At 55.8% G+C, this 12,132-nt stretch overlaps 1 protein-coding gene across 1 annotated transcript in view; it reads right to left on the bottom strand.

The window, feature by feature from the left end:
- The window catches only part of DCHS1 (dachsous cadherin-related 1), a 32,914-nt gene extending 23,707 nt beyond the window's left edge, over window positions 1-9,207 (bottom strand). Inside the window, exons 1-2 of the mRNA XM_032220070.1 lie at window positions 9,011-9,207; window positions 5,287-7,104 (exon numbers count right to left, since the gene is read on the bottom strand). Coding sequence (XP_032075961.1) covers window positions 5,287-7,023 — 1,737 coding nt within the window. The 5' untranslated portion in view covers window positions 7,024-7,104; window positions 9,011-9,207. The remainder of the gene's footprint in view (window positions 1-5,286; window positions 7,105-9,010) is intronic.
- Window positions 9,208-12,132: the final 2,925 nt, after the last annotated feature.

Here is a 12,132-nt window from a genome sequence, read left to right as displayed (position 1 = left end):
CTAAGCCATACCCCCCCCCTCGAGGACTGCTGGTTAGGGCTCTCTTGGGGAAAGAGGCCATTTAGGGTTCCGAGCCCTGATGGCAGGGGAAGCCCATCATCCAGAAGCGACCCTTTTGCCACTCCCAACTGCTAGGCGGGAGAGGGTAGGGGGAGCTGTTTGGGGCAGGGGGAGACGGGAGGAAAAGGCCAGCCTCTTCTGGGCCCTGCTCTCCTGAGCTCATCAGGGTAGGGCCAACTGCCTGGGACCTCCTCGTTCTCCTGCAGAGCTGCCCTAGCTAAGAGAAGGGCCTCCAGGGCAGCCCATTGCCTGGTCACCCTCCGGTCAGTCCCAGGCCGTCTGCACGAGGCCACCAGAGGCCCCTTAGGCCAAGGAGACCCGGGAACGGTGACCTCCAGGGTGGCCCTCTGGGGCTTGGCCCGTTGCTAGCCTCGGTTCTCCGGGCTGCCCCACCAACTTGAAGGACTTGAAGTTGCCCTTCCATCGGAACAAACCCCACCCCCCACCCCGACCGCAAGGTCATCCCGTGCACGGAGGCCGGGGCATTTATGCTCCCTGCAAGGGAGAGCCAGAGAAAAGTTGACCTACTGTGCCTGTGTGACTGGAAGAACCACCAAATATTATTTCGCTTTCTTCATTTTCATGGGACACATAAACCTTAAAACTCCCCAAATTTTTCTCTAGGCATGCCGGTAAATAGTTCTCAGCTTCTGCTGCCATCCCATCAACGTTCGTGGTCGGTGGGGCACAACCGGATGTTTTTCAGCTTTCACAGTAGCCTCTGGCAGGACACCCGGGGCCTTTCCGTTTTTTTAATAGCAGTAAAACCTACGGAAATCATTTGAACCGATTGCTCCGAGGGGAGCCCTTCCTTTCCCAGCTCAGCACATTCGCCCCCACCCCTTCCCGGATTTCCTGCCACTTCTCTTAGTCGGGCAAGAGCGACCGGCTCCCAACTGCCCTCTGCAAGAACCAGCCTCGGACTCATTTTACCAAACATTTTGCAGCTTTTTCTCCAGCAGCAATTCCTACCTTGCCTGCTGGCCTGGCCCACCCCATCCCTGAGGCGCCGAATGGCAGGCTGCCCAAGAGGCCCCGCTCTACAGATGTGCAAACGCCACAGATCCACATCTGGCTTTGGTTCAGGCTCGAGAGCGGTGGGAGCACTGGCGCCAGTGTGGTCAGCAAACCCACGCAGGCTCCCTGCCCAGCCTCTCTGGCAGCTGCCCTCCTTGGGCCTGGCACAGATGCCAAGTGGCTAAAAACAGCGGGGCTATTTCAGGAAGGGCTAGCTTCCAGCTTCAGGCCGTTGGCCTCTGGGGTCAGCCAGGAAGCGGATGGCCTGCATGGCTGGGTCAGAAAAGGAAGCTGCCCCGGGAGAAATGAAAGCAGCGGCATTGGTGCTGGAGAGATGCCTCCCTTGCAACAGCCAGCCGTGTGCCTGAAGGCCTCCGGACCAGAAGCTACACCAAAGAGGGAGGAGGAGGAGGAGGAGAGGGAGGAGGGGGAGGAGGAGGAGGAGGAGGAGGAGGAGGAGGAGGAGGAGGAGGAGGAGGAGGAGGAGGAAGGGAAGGAGGAGGAGAGGGAGAAGCAGCAACAGAAGAAGAAGAGGAGGAGACGACAAGGTTCAAACTCTCTGCAGGAGAGCCCATTTCATTCAGCAAAGGGAGGATGGATTAGCAGCAAAACTCTTAATGCAGCCCCCTCTTGGGCTGGGTCCTTGTACCCTGGCACTACTCCCGTAGCCTGGCACCATGATTATCGTACCCTGGCACCATGACCCCTGTGCCCTGTGGCTCCACAGCAACCGGACTCTCGTCAACGCAGCCAGGAGCCACCTCAGGGAGTTGAATTGGAGATTGCCCTCTTTCTAAAGGGCTTCTCGGTTGTGTACGTTTTTTGGGCTGTCGGTGGAGATCCTCACTCATCCAGGTCCCGGTTCTCCCACAGGTGCTTGTTCAAGAGGCATCTGGACTTTCTGGTTTTTCTTTTAGAGACCTTTTGCTTCTCATTCTTCAGCCGGTGACGACTGTCTGTCAAGGAGTATAAATCCTTCCATTCCTCACTATCCAATCAGAGCTGAAGAAGCTTCTGGATAAGAAGCAAAATGTCTTCAAAGAAAAATCGGAAAGTCCAGATGCCTCTTGGAGAAGCACCTGCGGGACAGTTGTTTAGGTTGTTTCTCGGCTGCCTGTGTTTGAGGCTGTATAATGTTCGTTACTGTTTGTTACTATTTTAACTCTATTTGCCACCCAGAGTCACCCCCTGTAATTGATGGCTACATAAATTGGATAACTAAATAAATATAAATTAATGAAGAGACCGAATCAGGGAGTGCAAACCTCTTGAGAAATGGTTCATACATAGGAACTGGGGTGTGTGTGTGTGGAAGCTCAGCCAGAGGATGCTTCTTGGGGTGGTGGTGGAAATTTCGGGTGCTCTTTGGACTGTCCTCTTTTGGAGTCCTGCATTTGTTCGTCTGGCTGGTTTTAGGGGTTTTATGGGTCCCCAGGGACGTTCTGGGATCTACTGCTCAGTGCCTCTTTCAACAAAAGCTGGCCCTTCCTTGGCCTGGCACAGGAGTCGTGCCATCAATCTTCCATTCAGGAGGCACCAGAAGGGTTTGGCAAGGAGCTTCAGAGTGGGCACATGCATGTTGTTGTGGTGCCTCTTTGACACAGGGGTGTGCTTTCCTAGGGGGTATTTGGCAAATGTGGTTACTTCCTACTACAATTTAGGGAAATCCAAATTCCTTTTGCAGCCCCATCTTGGCTGTGATCCTTCTAAACGCTGCAAAAAGCAAAAGGACAAAGATGCCCACCTTCCCCCCCCCCCCAAAAAAAAACCAGGTTGCTCATTGGAGGCAAGTTGGCTGGGAAAGGCCAGCGCAGGCTCTCTGCCACCACCACCACGCCTCCTCGGCTGGGAAAACTGGAGGGGGGAAGCTTCATCTACAGAGGGACAGCAAGCAGGGTGGACAGTGTGTCATAGGGGAGCTTCCCAATCAATAGTCCCAACAGGACTTGAGGGATGTTACTAAATTGTTTTTGACCCTTGAGTGTTAAATTTAGGATTTGAAAGGAGTTTTTAAGGCTGGGAATAGGAAACAGGGATGGTCTATTTGTCCCTAACAGCGATGCTGCCCTTCCCAGCCTTCTTCCAGCCTTCCTGACAACTCACTGGTTCTGCTGTTGCTGATATCTGGGCTCCTTGGCAGTGCAATTTTGGGGAGCTGCAGGTCTGCCAAACGTTTGTTTGGGGCCATATGTTCCCCAACATGGCCTTGCTTGCTTTCGCAGGCAGATGCCGTTCTCGGTTGTATTATCGTTGTGGTAGGTGGTCTTCACAGAGAATATTCTACCATTAGAAATAGCAATAGCAGTTAGACTTATATACCGCTTCATAGGGCTTTCAGCCCTCTCTAAGCGGTTTACAGAGTCAGCATATCGCCCCCACAGTCTGGGTCCTCATTTCACCCACCTCGGAAGGATGGAAGGCTGAGTCAACCCTGAGCCGGTGAGATTAGAACCGCCGAACTGCAGTCAGCTAAAGTAGCCTGCAGTACTGCACTCTAACCACTGCGCCACCTCGGCTCACTACAAAAATGTGACATACCCCAAATGCACACCCCACAAAACATACAGATACCTTAATCTCCTCTCAAATAAAAAAAAACCTTGAAATCAAAACGGTTCCCACAAATGCTGAAGGAAACTCATCCTTTATCTGCCATAATTTGCAGGAGGCTCCCTGGACCAACAATTGGAGGAAGAAACCAAGTTCAGCTTTGTCATCTGCAGAAATGACTCTGGCTTGTTAAAGAAGATCCTGGGTTACAGCTGTTTGCAGATTCAGTTCCGATTCTGACTCGTCAGGAACCAGCTTCACTAGGCTTTGTACCACCGTGACCCTCCTCTGGTGGATCCTTTCTAACTTGAGCCCAACGTGGGGAAGGGATTCTAGTAGTAGCAAACACCCGACTGTGGCATTTAAGCCAAGATAAATGGGCTCAACAACGCTCATGTCTGGGGTTATCTCACACGACTGGCGATCAGTTGTAGCTGGGCCTCTGCCTAACAAGGAACTGGAGAGGGATTTACACAGGAAAGCCAAAAAGTCCTTCCTGTAACACCAAATACACTCCAGAGGCAGAAGGAATCTCTCAAGGAGGGGGAGGGAGTGTCAGAGAGAGAGAGAGAGGGCTGCAGACTGGGAGAGGAGAGAAGGAGAGGGGAGGGGGAGGAGGGGATGGGAAAGATGTTCCAGAAATTTGGCTCCCAAAAGTGCAGGATTGGGGCCAGGCGTACATTCTTCTTGGGTACAAAGCAAAGGAAACAAAAGAAACACATGGTACACTCTGCAATTGGAAAAAACAAAAGATAAAACTGAGGAAGACCAAAGGTGGTTAAAATTAATAAATTCCATCTAACTGTGAAAATTAACACAGAAATGCAGGGCCAAGAGGCCAGCCAAATCTCAAAAACTAAAACTATGATCAAAGATGGATGAAGGGAGGATTATGCGTGCATCAACAGTGCCCCAAAGGCCGGAGGATGCAACACTGACACAACGAGGTTTCCTTCCTGTGGTCCTTTCCACCAGCAAGGCATGGCAGGAGGCTGGCAGGCTGGGCTCCTTGGGCTGCCATAATGGAGCTGGAGGCAGAGGGCAGGGAACCCTTCTCCACTGTCTTGTCCCCACCCACAACCTTTAGGTCCTGCTACCTTAAGAGAAGCAGCCTCTTCCACCTTCTAAGCCTTCACTCCCACTCGCTCCGGCCTCCCTTGTGGACCATCTGAGTAACGGTCACCACATCTGCTGGCAATGAATTTAACACGATCACTTTTCCACTGCTCCCAAAGCACCATATCCCTCTACGGTCTAAAACAGTGTGCGTGTGTGTGTGTTCGCGCGTGCATGCGTACACACACACACACATCTATCTATCTATCTATCTATCTATCTATCTATCTATCTATCTATCTATCTATCTATCTATCTATCTACACATCCAACGTTTGTGAGCGGTGGCTCCTAGGAAGCTGAGGAACGGCCAGGGAATCTCCACCAAGGAGAACCAGCAGCCCGAGGCAGTCCAGCAGTGCCGAGCAGAGGCTGTGTGAGCTTCAGAAACAGCATCCAGAGTCCACCTCTGCATGCGCCAGCAAAGTCAGGAGCCATGTGCTGAGAAGCTGCCTTTACTACCCAAGACATCCCTCCTGCCCTGAGGAAGCCCGTTTTCCCCCAAGACGGGTGGCTTCTAACCGCGTCCTGATCTTTGCTCACCTGGAGGAAGCAGGTGCCGGAGGACACGTTCTCCTTCAAGGAAATATTGTAGAAGTTACTTTCAAAGACAGGCTCATTATCATTTACATCCTGCAGGGTGACAAGGACTACTGTAGTAGAGGAGAGCGGGGGCTTGCCACGGTCAGTGGCCAGCACAGTCAGCCGGGGCTGCGGGTCGGTCTCATAATCCAAGGCGGAAGCAGTGGTGACGATGCCAGTGGCCGGGTCAATGGCAAACCAGTGGGAGTGGGAGTGGTGGTTGTGCAAGATACTGTAATGGATCTCCCCGTTGGGCCCTTGGTCTTTGTCACGGGCAGTCACTTGCAGGACAAAGCTGCCCGGGTAAACCACCTCAGGGACGCTCTGTTCATACTCCTGGACATCAAAGAGAGGAGGATTGTCGTTGATATCCGTCACCTGCAGCACGAAAGCCGACTCAGCCCGCAGAGGGGGAGTTCCAGCGTCTGTGGCCGTGACTCGCAGCTCGTAAGAATCCCGCTCCTCACGGTCGAGCATTTGGTCCACACAGATCAAGTAGATGATATTATCTTTGGTTGTGAGAGCAAATTTCCCCTCGCCCCCCTCCAAGGAGACGTTGACATTGGCGTATTCTCCGTAGTCAGGGTCAGAGACGGAAATGCGGGCCACAAATTGGCCGGGCTGAGCCCCTTCGGAGATGCGTGGGGAGCCATCCTCGCTGAGGAAGATAATTGTCATGGTGGGCTGGTTGTCATTGTAATCCCGGACCTGGATGGTAACGAAGGCTGTGGAAACCTCTGGGTGGATGGCCTTGTCCCGGGCCTGCACCACCAGCTCATGCACTTTCCGGAGTTCATAGTCTAGTCCCTTGTTGAGCTTGATTACTCCCGTGGATGCATCGATGGTGAAAAACTGATCTGGGTCGCTCTGCCGACGGTTAATCTCGTACACCACTGCCCCATTGTCTCCCTCGTCAGCATCACAGGCAAAGACCTGGAGGATGCTGCTGCCAGGGAGCAAGTTTTCTGGGATGAGCGTATGGTAGCGGCTCTGGTTGAAGGCTGGCGCGTTGTCGTTAACATCTTGGACAGATACCTCCAAAGTCATTTGGGAGCTCCTTGGGGGGGATCCGCCATCATAGGCCTCAAGAAGCAAGGTGAAGGCTGACCGGATCTCGCGGTCTAGAATGCTGCTCACTACCAGCTCTGGGTGCAAGACCCCGTTGGGTCCGCGGCGCGTCTCCAGCTGGAAAGCCTGGCCCACATTCCCCGCCTTGATTGCGTAGCCCTGGGTGCCGAGCAGATTGCTGTCTGCGTCAAAGGCAGGATCCAAAGGGAAGTGGCTGCCGGGGTGGGTGTGTTCCGGGATGAAGAGGGCAGCCCGCTGCTTAGGAAAGGTGGGGGCATGGTCATTGATATCATTTACCTGGATGTTGACTTCCACAGTGGCACCATCTGGGGTGACAGCAATAAAACTGTAGTGGTCACGGCTTTCGTGGTCCAGCACCCCTGCTGTCTTGATAATGCCCGTGTTCTCATCAATCTCAAGATCTGTGGCAACACCGCTGCCCTCCTGGGCAGAAATGAAGTACATATAGCTGGTGGTGCCTGTGGGCAGGCCTGCACTGATGTCACCAATGATGGTGCCTGTGGGCATCTCCTCATCGACTTGCAGGTCCAGAGTGCCTGGCACTGCCATGCAACGACCCCCAAGCAGCGGCAGCAGCAGCAGCAGCAAAACTAGGGCAAGTGGCCCCATCCTCAGCTGCCCCCTGGAGCTCTTTTGGAGGGTGCCTGGGAAGAACTGCGGGGTCCACTTGGGGGGACAGGCACCTTAATCCTGCAGGGATGCAAAGAAAGGTGGTCAGGACCAGAGTTGATTGGGGGGGGGGAATGCAGCACTTGGAGGGGCACAGCAAATGAGGTAAGAGCTGATGGGCTACTGGGACATGGGGTGAGCCTCCTCCTCATTCATCACTCACGTCTCCCCAAATCCCTTCCCGGTATCTCCATTCTGATCCAGGCAATTAATCTGCCAAGACTGGCACCTACTTAGGGAAGATATGTGGATGGGTAGGGGAGTGGGGGCAGCTGCTTGGGGTCCCTTTTTCTCAACTAATTACCGCGAAGAGCCTTGTTGGGTTAGAGCCAGGCCCTGTTGCAGGTAGCACTCAGTCCCCCTCCCCTCCCGGATGTCCGAAAGGTGGGCGCTGGGCTCTCTGAGCAGTGGGGAAAGGGCTGCCTGTCCTCCAGCTACACCGCCCGCCAGGCGCTCCAGCCGCAAGGCAGCGGATCTTTGGGGCGTCTCATGCCGGCCAGCGAAAGTGGCGATGGAGACCCCCCTCGTCCCCCAGAACCGCTGCCTGCCAGACTGCGGGAAGCCACAGAGCGGTAGTTCTCGCAGCTGCGGAGGCCCAGCAGCCCGCGTCGGCCAGCCCGGACTCCAGCGATCGCGCAAAGCCCCTCGGTGGGCGGGCGGGCGAGCATGGCCACGGACCCCTTTGTTTCGGCTTTCCTTGCGCTCGCGCGCGCGCGCCCCTCTTTCCCTTTGTCTGCGGCTCCCTGGCTCCGGCCCACAACTCGCTCCCCCTGCCGTCGCTCCCTCTCACTGCAAGGCTGCGGGAGGGAGGGAGGGGACGGAGCGGAGCTGGCTGCGGCCCCAGGAATAGGGGCTGCCCACGCCCCCTCCCGCGTGGAGGCCCCGCCGCGGCTCGCACTCCGGGCAAAGCTGCCTTAGCGGTCTGCGCGACTAGAGCCGCGCGCCTGAGCTCATACTTGGCCGGGCTTGAAAGAATCCCCGCCTGCCCGGCCAGGCGGAGGCTCCGGCCCGATGGAGGGCGCGCCCCTCCTGGTTCGGCGGCCCAGGCGGGGAGGGCGCACGGCAGAGCAGGCACGCGCGGCCGCCGCAGCCAGGGGACGAGCCGGCTCTGACCGGCATTCTCGCCGGAAGCTCGTGCCTGTGGCGGGTGGGCACCCGAGCCAGATCGGGAGGCGCGTCTCGGTCCTCATCCCCCCTCCAGCCGTAGCAGCGAGTCCTTCTTGTTCGGGGAGCTCCGCGAAGCCCCCGCCCGCGGGACCGCCACCCCTCCTCGGCCAGACCCGCCGCAGCCGAGGAGACCAGCCGGCGGGGGGGCAAAGAGCGCTGCCTGCCTTTTGTGGGAAGCTCTGGCCGCACCTTTGCGTAGCCTCTCCTCTCCGTCGGGTGGGCAAATGGCGGCTTGGGCTCCGCCACTCCGGGCTGATCTCCGCGCCCGGGAGCCCCGCCGCCGGTGCTTCCCCCGCCCTCCCTGCCACAGCCGCCGCCGGCCCGAGGGGACGGCCAGGCGCGACCTCAGCTGCAGCAGGCGCGGAGGCGCCCAGCGCCACAGCTGCTTCCAATTAGCCCAGCGTCGATCGCCGGGGCGGGGGGCGAACGAGAGCGGCCGGGGCGGTTCCGGGCCGGCCTGTGAAACGTGAGCCCCCGCCAGCCCGTCCTTGGCGGGGCCTGTGCGAGCGGCGCTTCGCTTCCGATGACGGACCCGACGGCAGGGAAGAATCAGGCTGCCGCGGTGGCCGAGACCGAAGGAGCCGAAGCTGGACCCGGGGCGAGAAGAGCTCAGAGCCCGAGGGCGATCCTGCTCCCCTCCTCCCAGCCCGTCCCCAGGAGAGCCCAGCGGCTGCTTCCCTTCCCTCCCGGCTGCAACACGAGCGAGCGAGCGAACGAAGGCGGATTGCTGGGGACGCGTCCCGGCATCCCGGTCACCTACGTCCATCGTCTTTGCTGGCCATCCGCCTGGCGCTCCTGTAGTCGGCGACGCGGTCCCGCGACGAGGAGAGGCCGCCGCCGCTTGATGCCTGTTCGGCTGGGCAGAGGCTGAAGTCGGACTGGGTGGGAGAATCGTGGAGCGAGCGACGAGAGAACGAGCGAGCGGGGCTCCAGTGAAACCCGAGCCGCGCTGCCTCGCCCGCTCGCTCCGCTCCTGCCCGGCCCTTCTTTCGCCGTGGCGCCGCGCCCCCTCCCCTCCATCCCCCCCTCCGCCAGTCAGTTCCCACCCCTCAACTCCTCGGCGGAGAAGAGAGGCTGGGCGGCGGCGGGAGGTCTGCGCCCTCGGAGCCAGGGAGCTGCTGTGGGGCTCATCTGGAGCCCGAGACTCGGGCCCCCTGCCGCCTGCTCTCCTCGGAGGTGCGAGTGGATGGAAAAGCCGCACAGCATCACATGCTCAGACCCCCCCCTCCCCCTTCGCTCCGCTGACTCCTCGCCTCGCTTCGGTTGGCGGCGTTTGAATGGAGAAGTTGCCCGCTAGATGTTGGGCAGCCGAGTGGGGCCGGTGAGGGAAGGAGACTGGACGCCACCCCGGCCGCATTTTTTGTCAGTAATGTGTAGTTGTGGATCCCGAGGACCGGACGAAAACTGGCAATTCCTCCTGCCTGTTTTTCGAGGGGAAGATTTCGCCTCCAGATGTTACTTATTTCCTTCTTTTTCATCGCACTGGATGTTAGCAGCCACCCATCAGTTCGAACAACCAAACCCAGCACCCCTTCCGTCCCTCCGCCCTCTCCCCAGTCAGCACACAACCACATCTTGCGCTTCAGCCCAGAGATTCAAAACAACCTGAGGGAGAGAGGGGGTGAGAGAGCTGGCGGCTGCCAGTGAGTCCCCTCACTGAGCCCGGGAAGGCCTGGCCCTTTCAACCAAGTTGAGCTTGTGGGAAGGCTTCATGCGAATCTGACTGCCCCTCGGAGGCTCCCTATAGCTGCTCTCTTCTGCGGCTCTCTGAAAGCTCTTCTGTCCTTCTGGTCAGATGTCCTGCCTGCTACTTGGGCAGCCCCTCAGGGGATGGATTGCTGCCCACGGCTCAGGGGAACCCTGGCTTAGGGAAACCTGCAACCCTTGATTGGTGCTTGGCTGGGAGACAACGAATTACTCCTAGGTTGGACCCTGGCTGGGAAGTGGAAATGGAAAAGGCATCTCCAGAAGGCAGAGAATGGAGCCAGTGCCCATACCCTTATGGCCTTGCCAGGAGATGAGCAGGATTTCAGCCCCACCCCACCCCAGGGCTCTGTGCTGGGAGGTGCTTCCTGATGAATACTCAAGGGTCCTCCAGCCAAGCGGCTGGGTGACCTTGGCCCAATCCTTCTCAGTCCAGTACACCTCTCAGTGTGGGAGTGGGTGGGGTTGGTTGTGGGGAAGATAGGAGTGTTATCCATGCATGAGTTGTACAAAGTAAGGGCAGGATGTATGTCTAATAATAGCAACAAGAAGCTGCCCTTTCTGCAGTCCAAAACTCCAAACAGGCATTGAAGCAAAGGGAAAGCGACACACACACACACACACACACACACACACACACGGTTAGGATTGTGACAGAGGGACCTGTTACCCGCTCTGTGCCTCCGTGGGGTCCCTGGCAGCACCTCCAGTGACAGCCTCTTGCTGGGGGTCCAGGATATGTTTTCTTTCTCTTTCCCAGAGCAAGGAAACAAAGATACCGCTTGCAGGGCGGGGGGGGGGGGTGAGGTGGAGTTTCCTTACACACATACACTCGCTTGTTCCTCTCTTCACAGCTAGGTGAAGCAGAGATGTCACCCATCAAGAGCTCCCAGGTTCCCCCCCCCACCCCCCACCTGGTCTTACCTCCTTATAGCAAACAGTGTGTTTCAGTTTAGCCTGATTAGAAGAAGAAAAAAAATTGCCTCCCAGCAATTTGCCCCTAACAGTAAACAGCCCATCTCACTTTCAATTTCAGCTTCAGCATGGCTTCCAGATGATCAGCTGTTTCAGGCTGCAGGGATTGCTATAGTCTATTGCCACCTCCGCAAGCCCGATTTTCCCATTTGCTGCAAGGAGGTAAATAACTGGGAGGCAGAGGCCAAAGGGTGGGGTCCGGTGGCCGGGCAGGGCTACATTTAGTGTATAAGACGCACCCAAATTTTCACCCTCTTTTTTGGGGGGAAAAGATGCGTCTTATAGTACTCCAAAAATACCGTAATTAGACGAGGGAGCTGCCTGTGGAGCTGATCATGAACTGTTCACATTTCAAATTTAGCAAAGGGGAAAAGGAAAATTGGCCCCTTTCCATAAGATGGTCTTGAGCATATAACCGCCATATACTCTACAAGAACATCAGGATTTGCTTGGAATCGGTGTAATGAGCTTAAAGAAGAAGCTGTCACAATTGGCATTGATGTTTTTGGATGCTCAGAAGGCATTTGACAACCTGAATTGGCGCTTTATGCTGTTACAACTGGAACAGATGGGCTTTGGTGAGAAATTTACTAAAGCCATACAAACTATATATTATAAACAAACAGCTGAGGTAATGATAAATGGGGATCTGGCAGAGTCTATTGAAATAAAGAAAGGGACGAGACAAGGCTGCCCATTATCACCATTACTTTTTGCCTTAACGTTAGAAGTTTTAAATAGGAATGTCAGAGAAGGAAAAGAAATAAAAGGAATGAAAATCAAAAAGGAAGAATACAAGCTACAAGCATTCGCAGATGACTTGGCCTTCATCCTAGAGGAGCCATTAGAAACAGCACCTAAATTGATAGAAAGAATAGAAGAATATGGGAAAGTAGCATGATTAAAAATAAATAACGACAAAACGAAGATCTTGACAAAGAATATGTCAACAAGACAAAAAGAAGAGTTGGTGGAAATCTTGGAGATGCAAGTCACGAACAAGGTTAAATATTTGGCGATATATTTAACAGCAAGAAATAGCACTCTTAAAGACAACTATAGCAGTGGACTTATATAGTGCTTCATAGGGCTTTCAGCCCTCTCTAAGCGGTTTACAGAGAGTCAGCATATCGCCCCCAACAACAATCTGGGTCCTCATTTTACCCACCTCGGAAGGATGGAAGGCTGAGTCAACCCTGAGCC

Source organism: Thamnophis elegans, chromosome 6 (genome assembly GCF_009769535.1).
Source record: "Thamnophis elegans isolate rThaEle1 chromosome 6, rThaEle1.pri, whole genome shotgun sequence".
NCBI classification, from domain to species: Eukaryota; Metazoa; Chordata; class Lepidosauria; order Squamata; family Colubridae; genus Thamnophis; species Thamnophis elegans.
The sequence above is the reverse complement of the archived record's forward strand: the minus strand, read 5'-3'. Positions and strand labels throughout refer to the sequence as shown.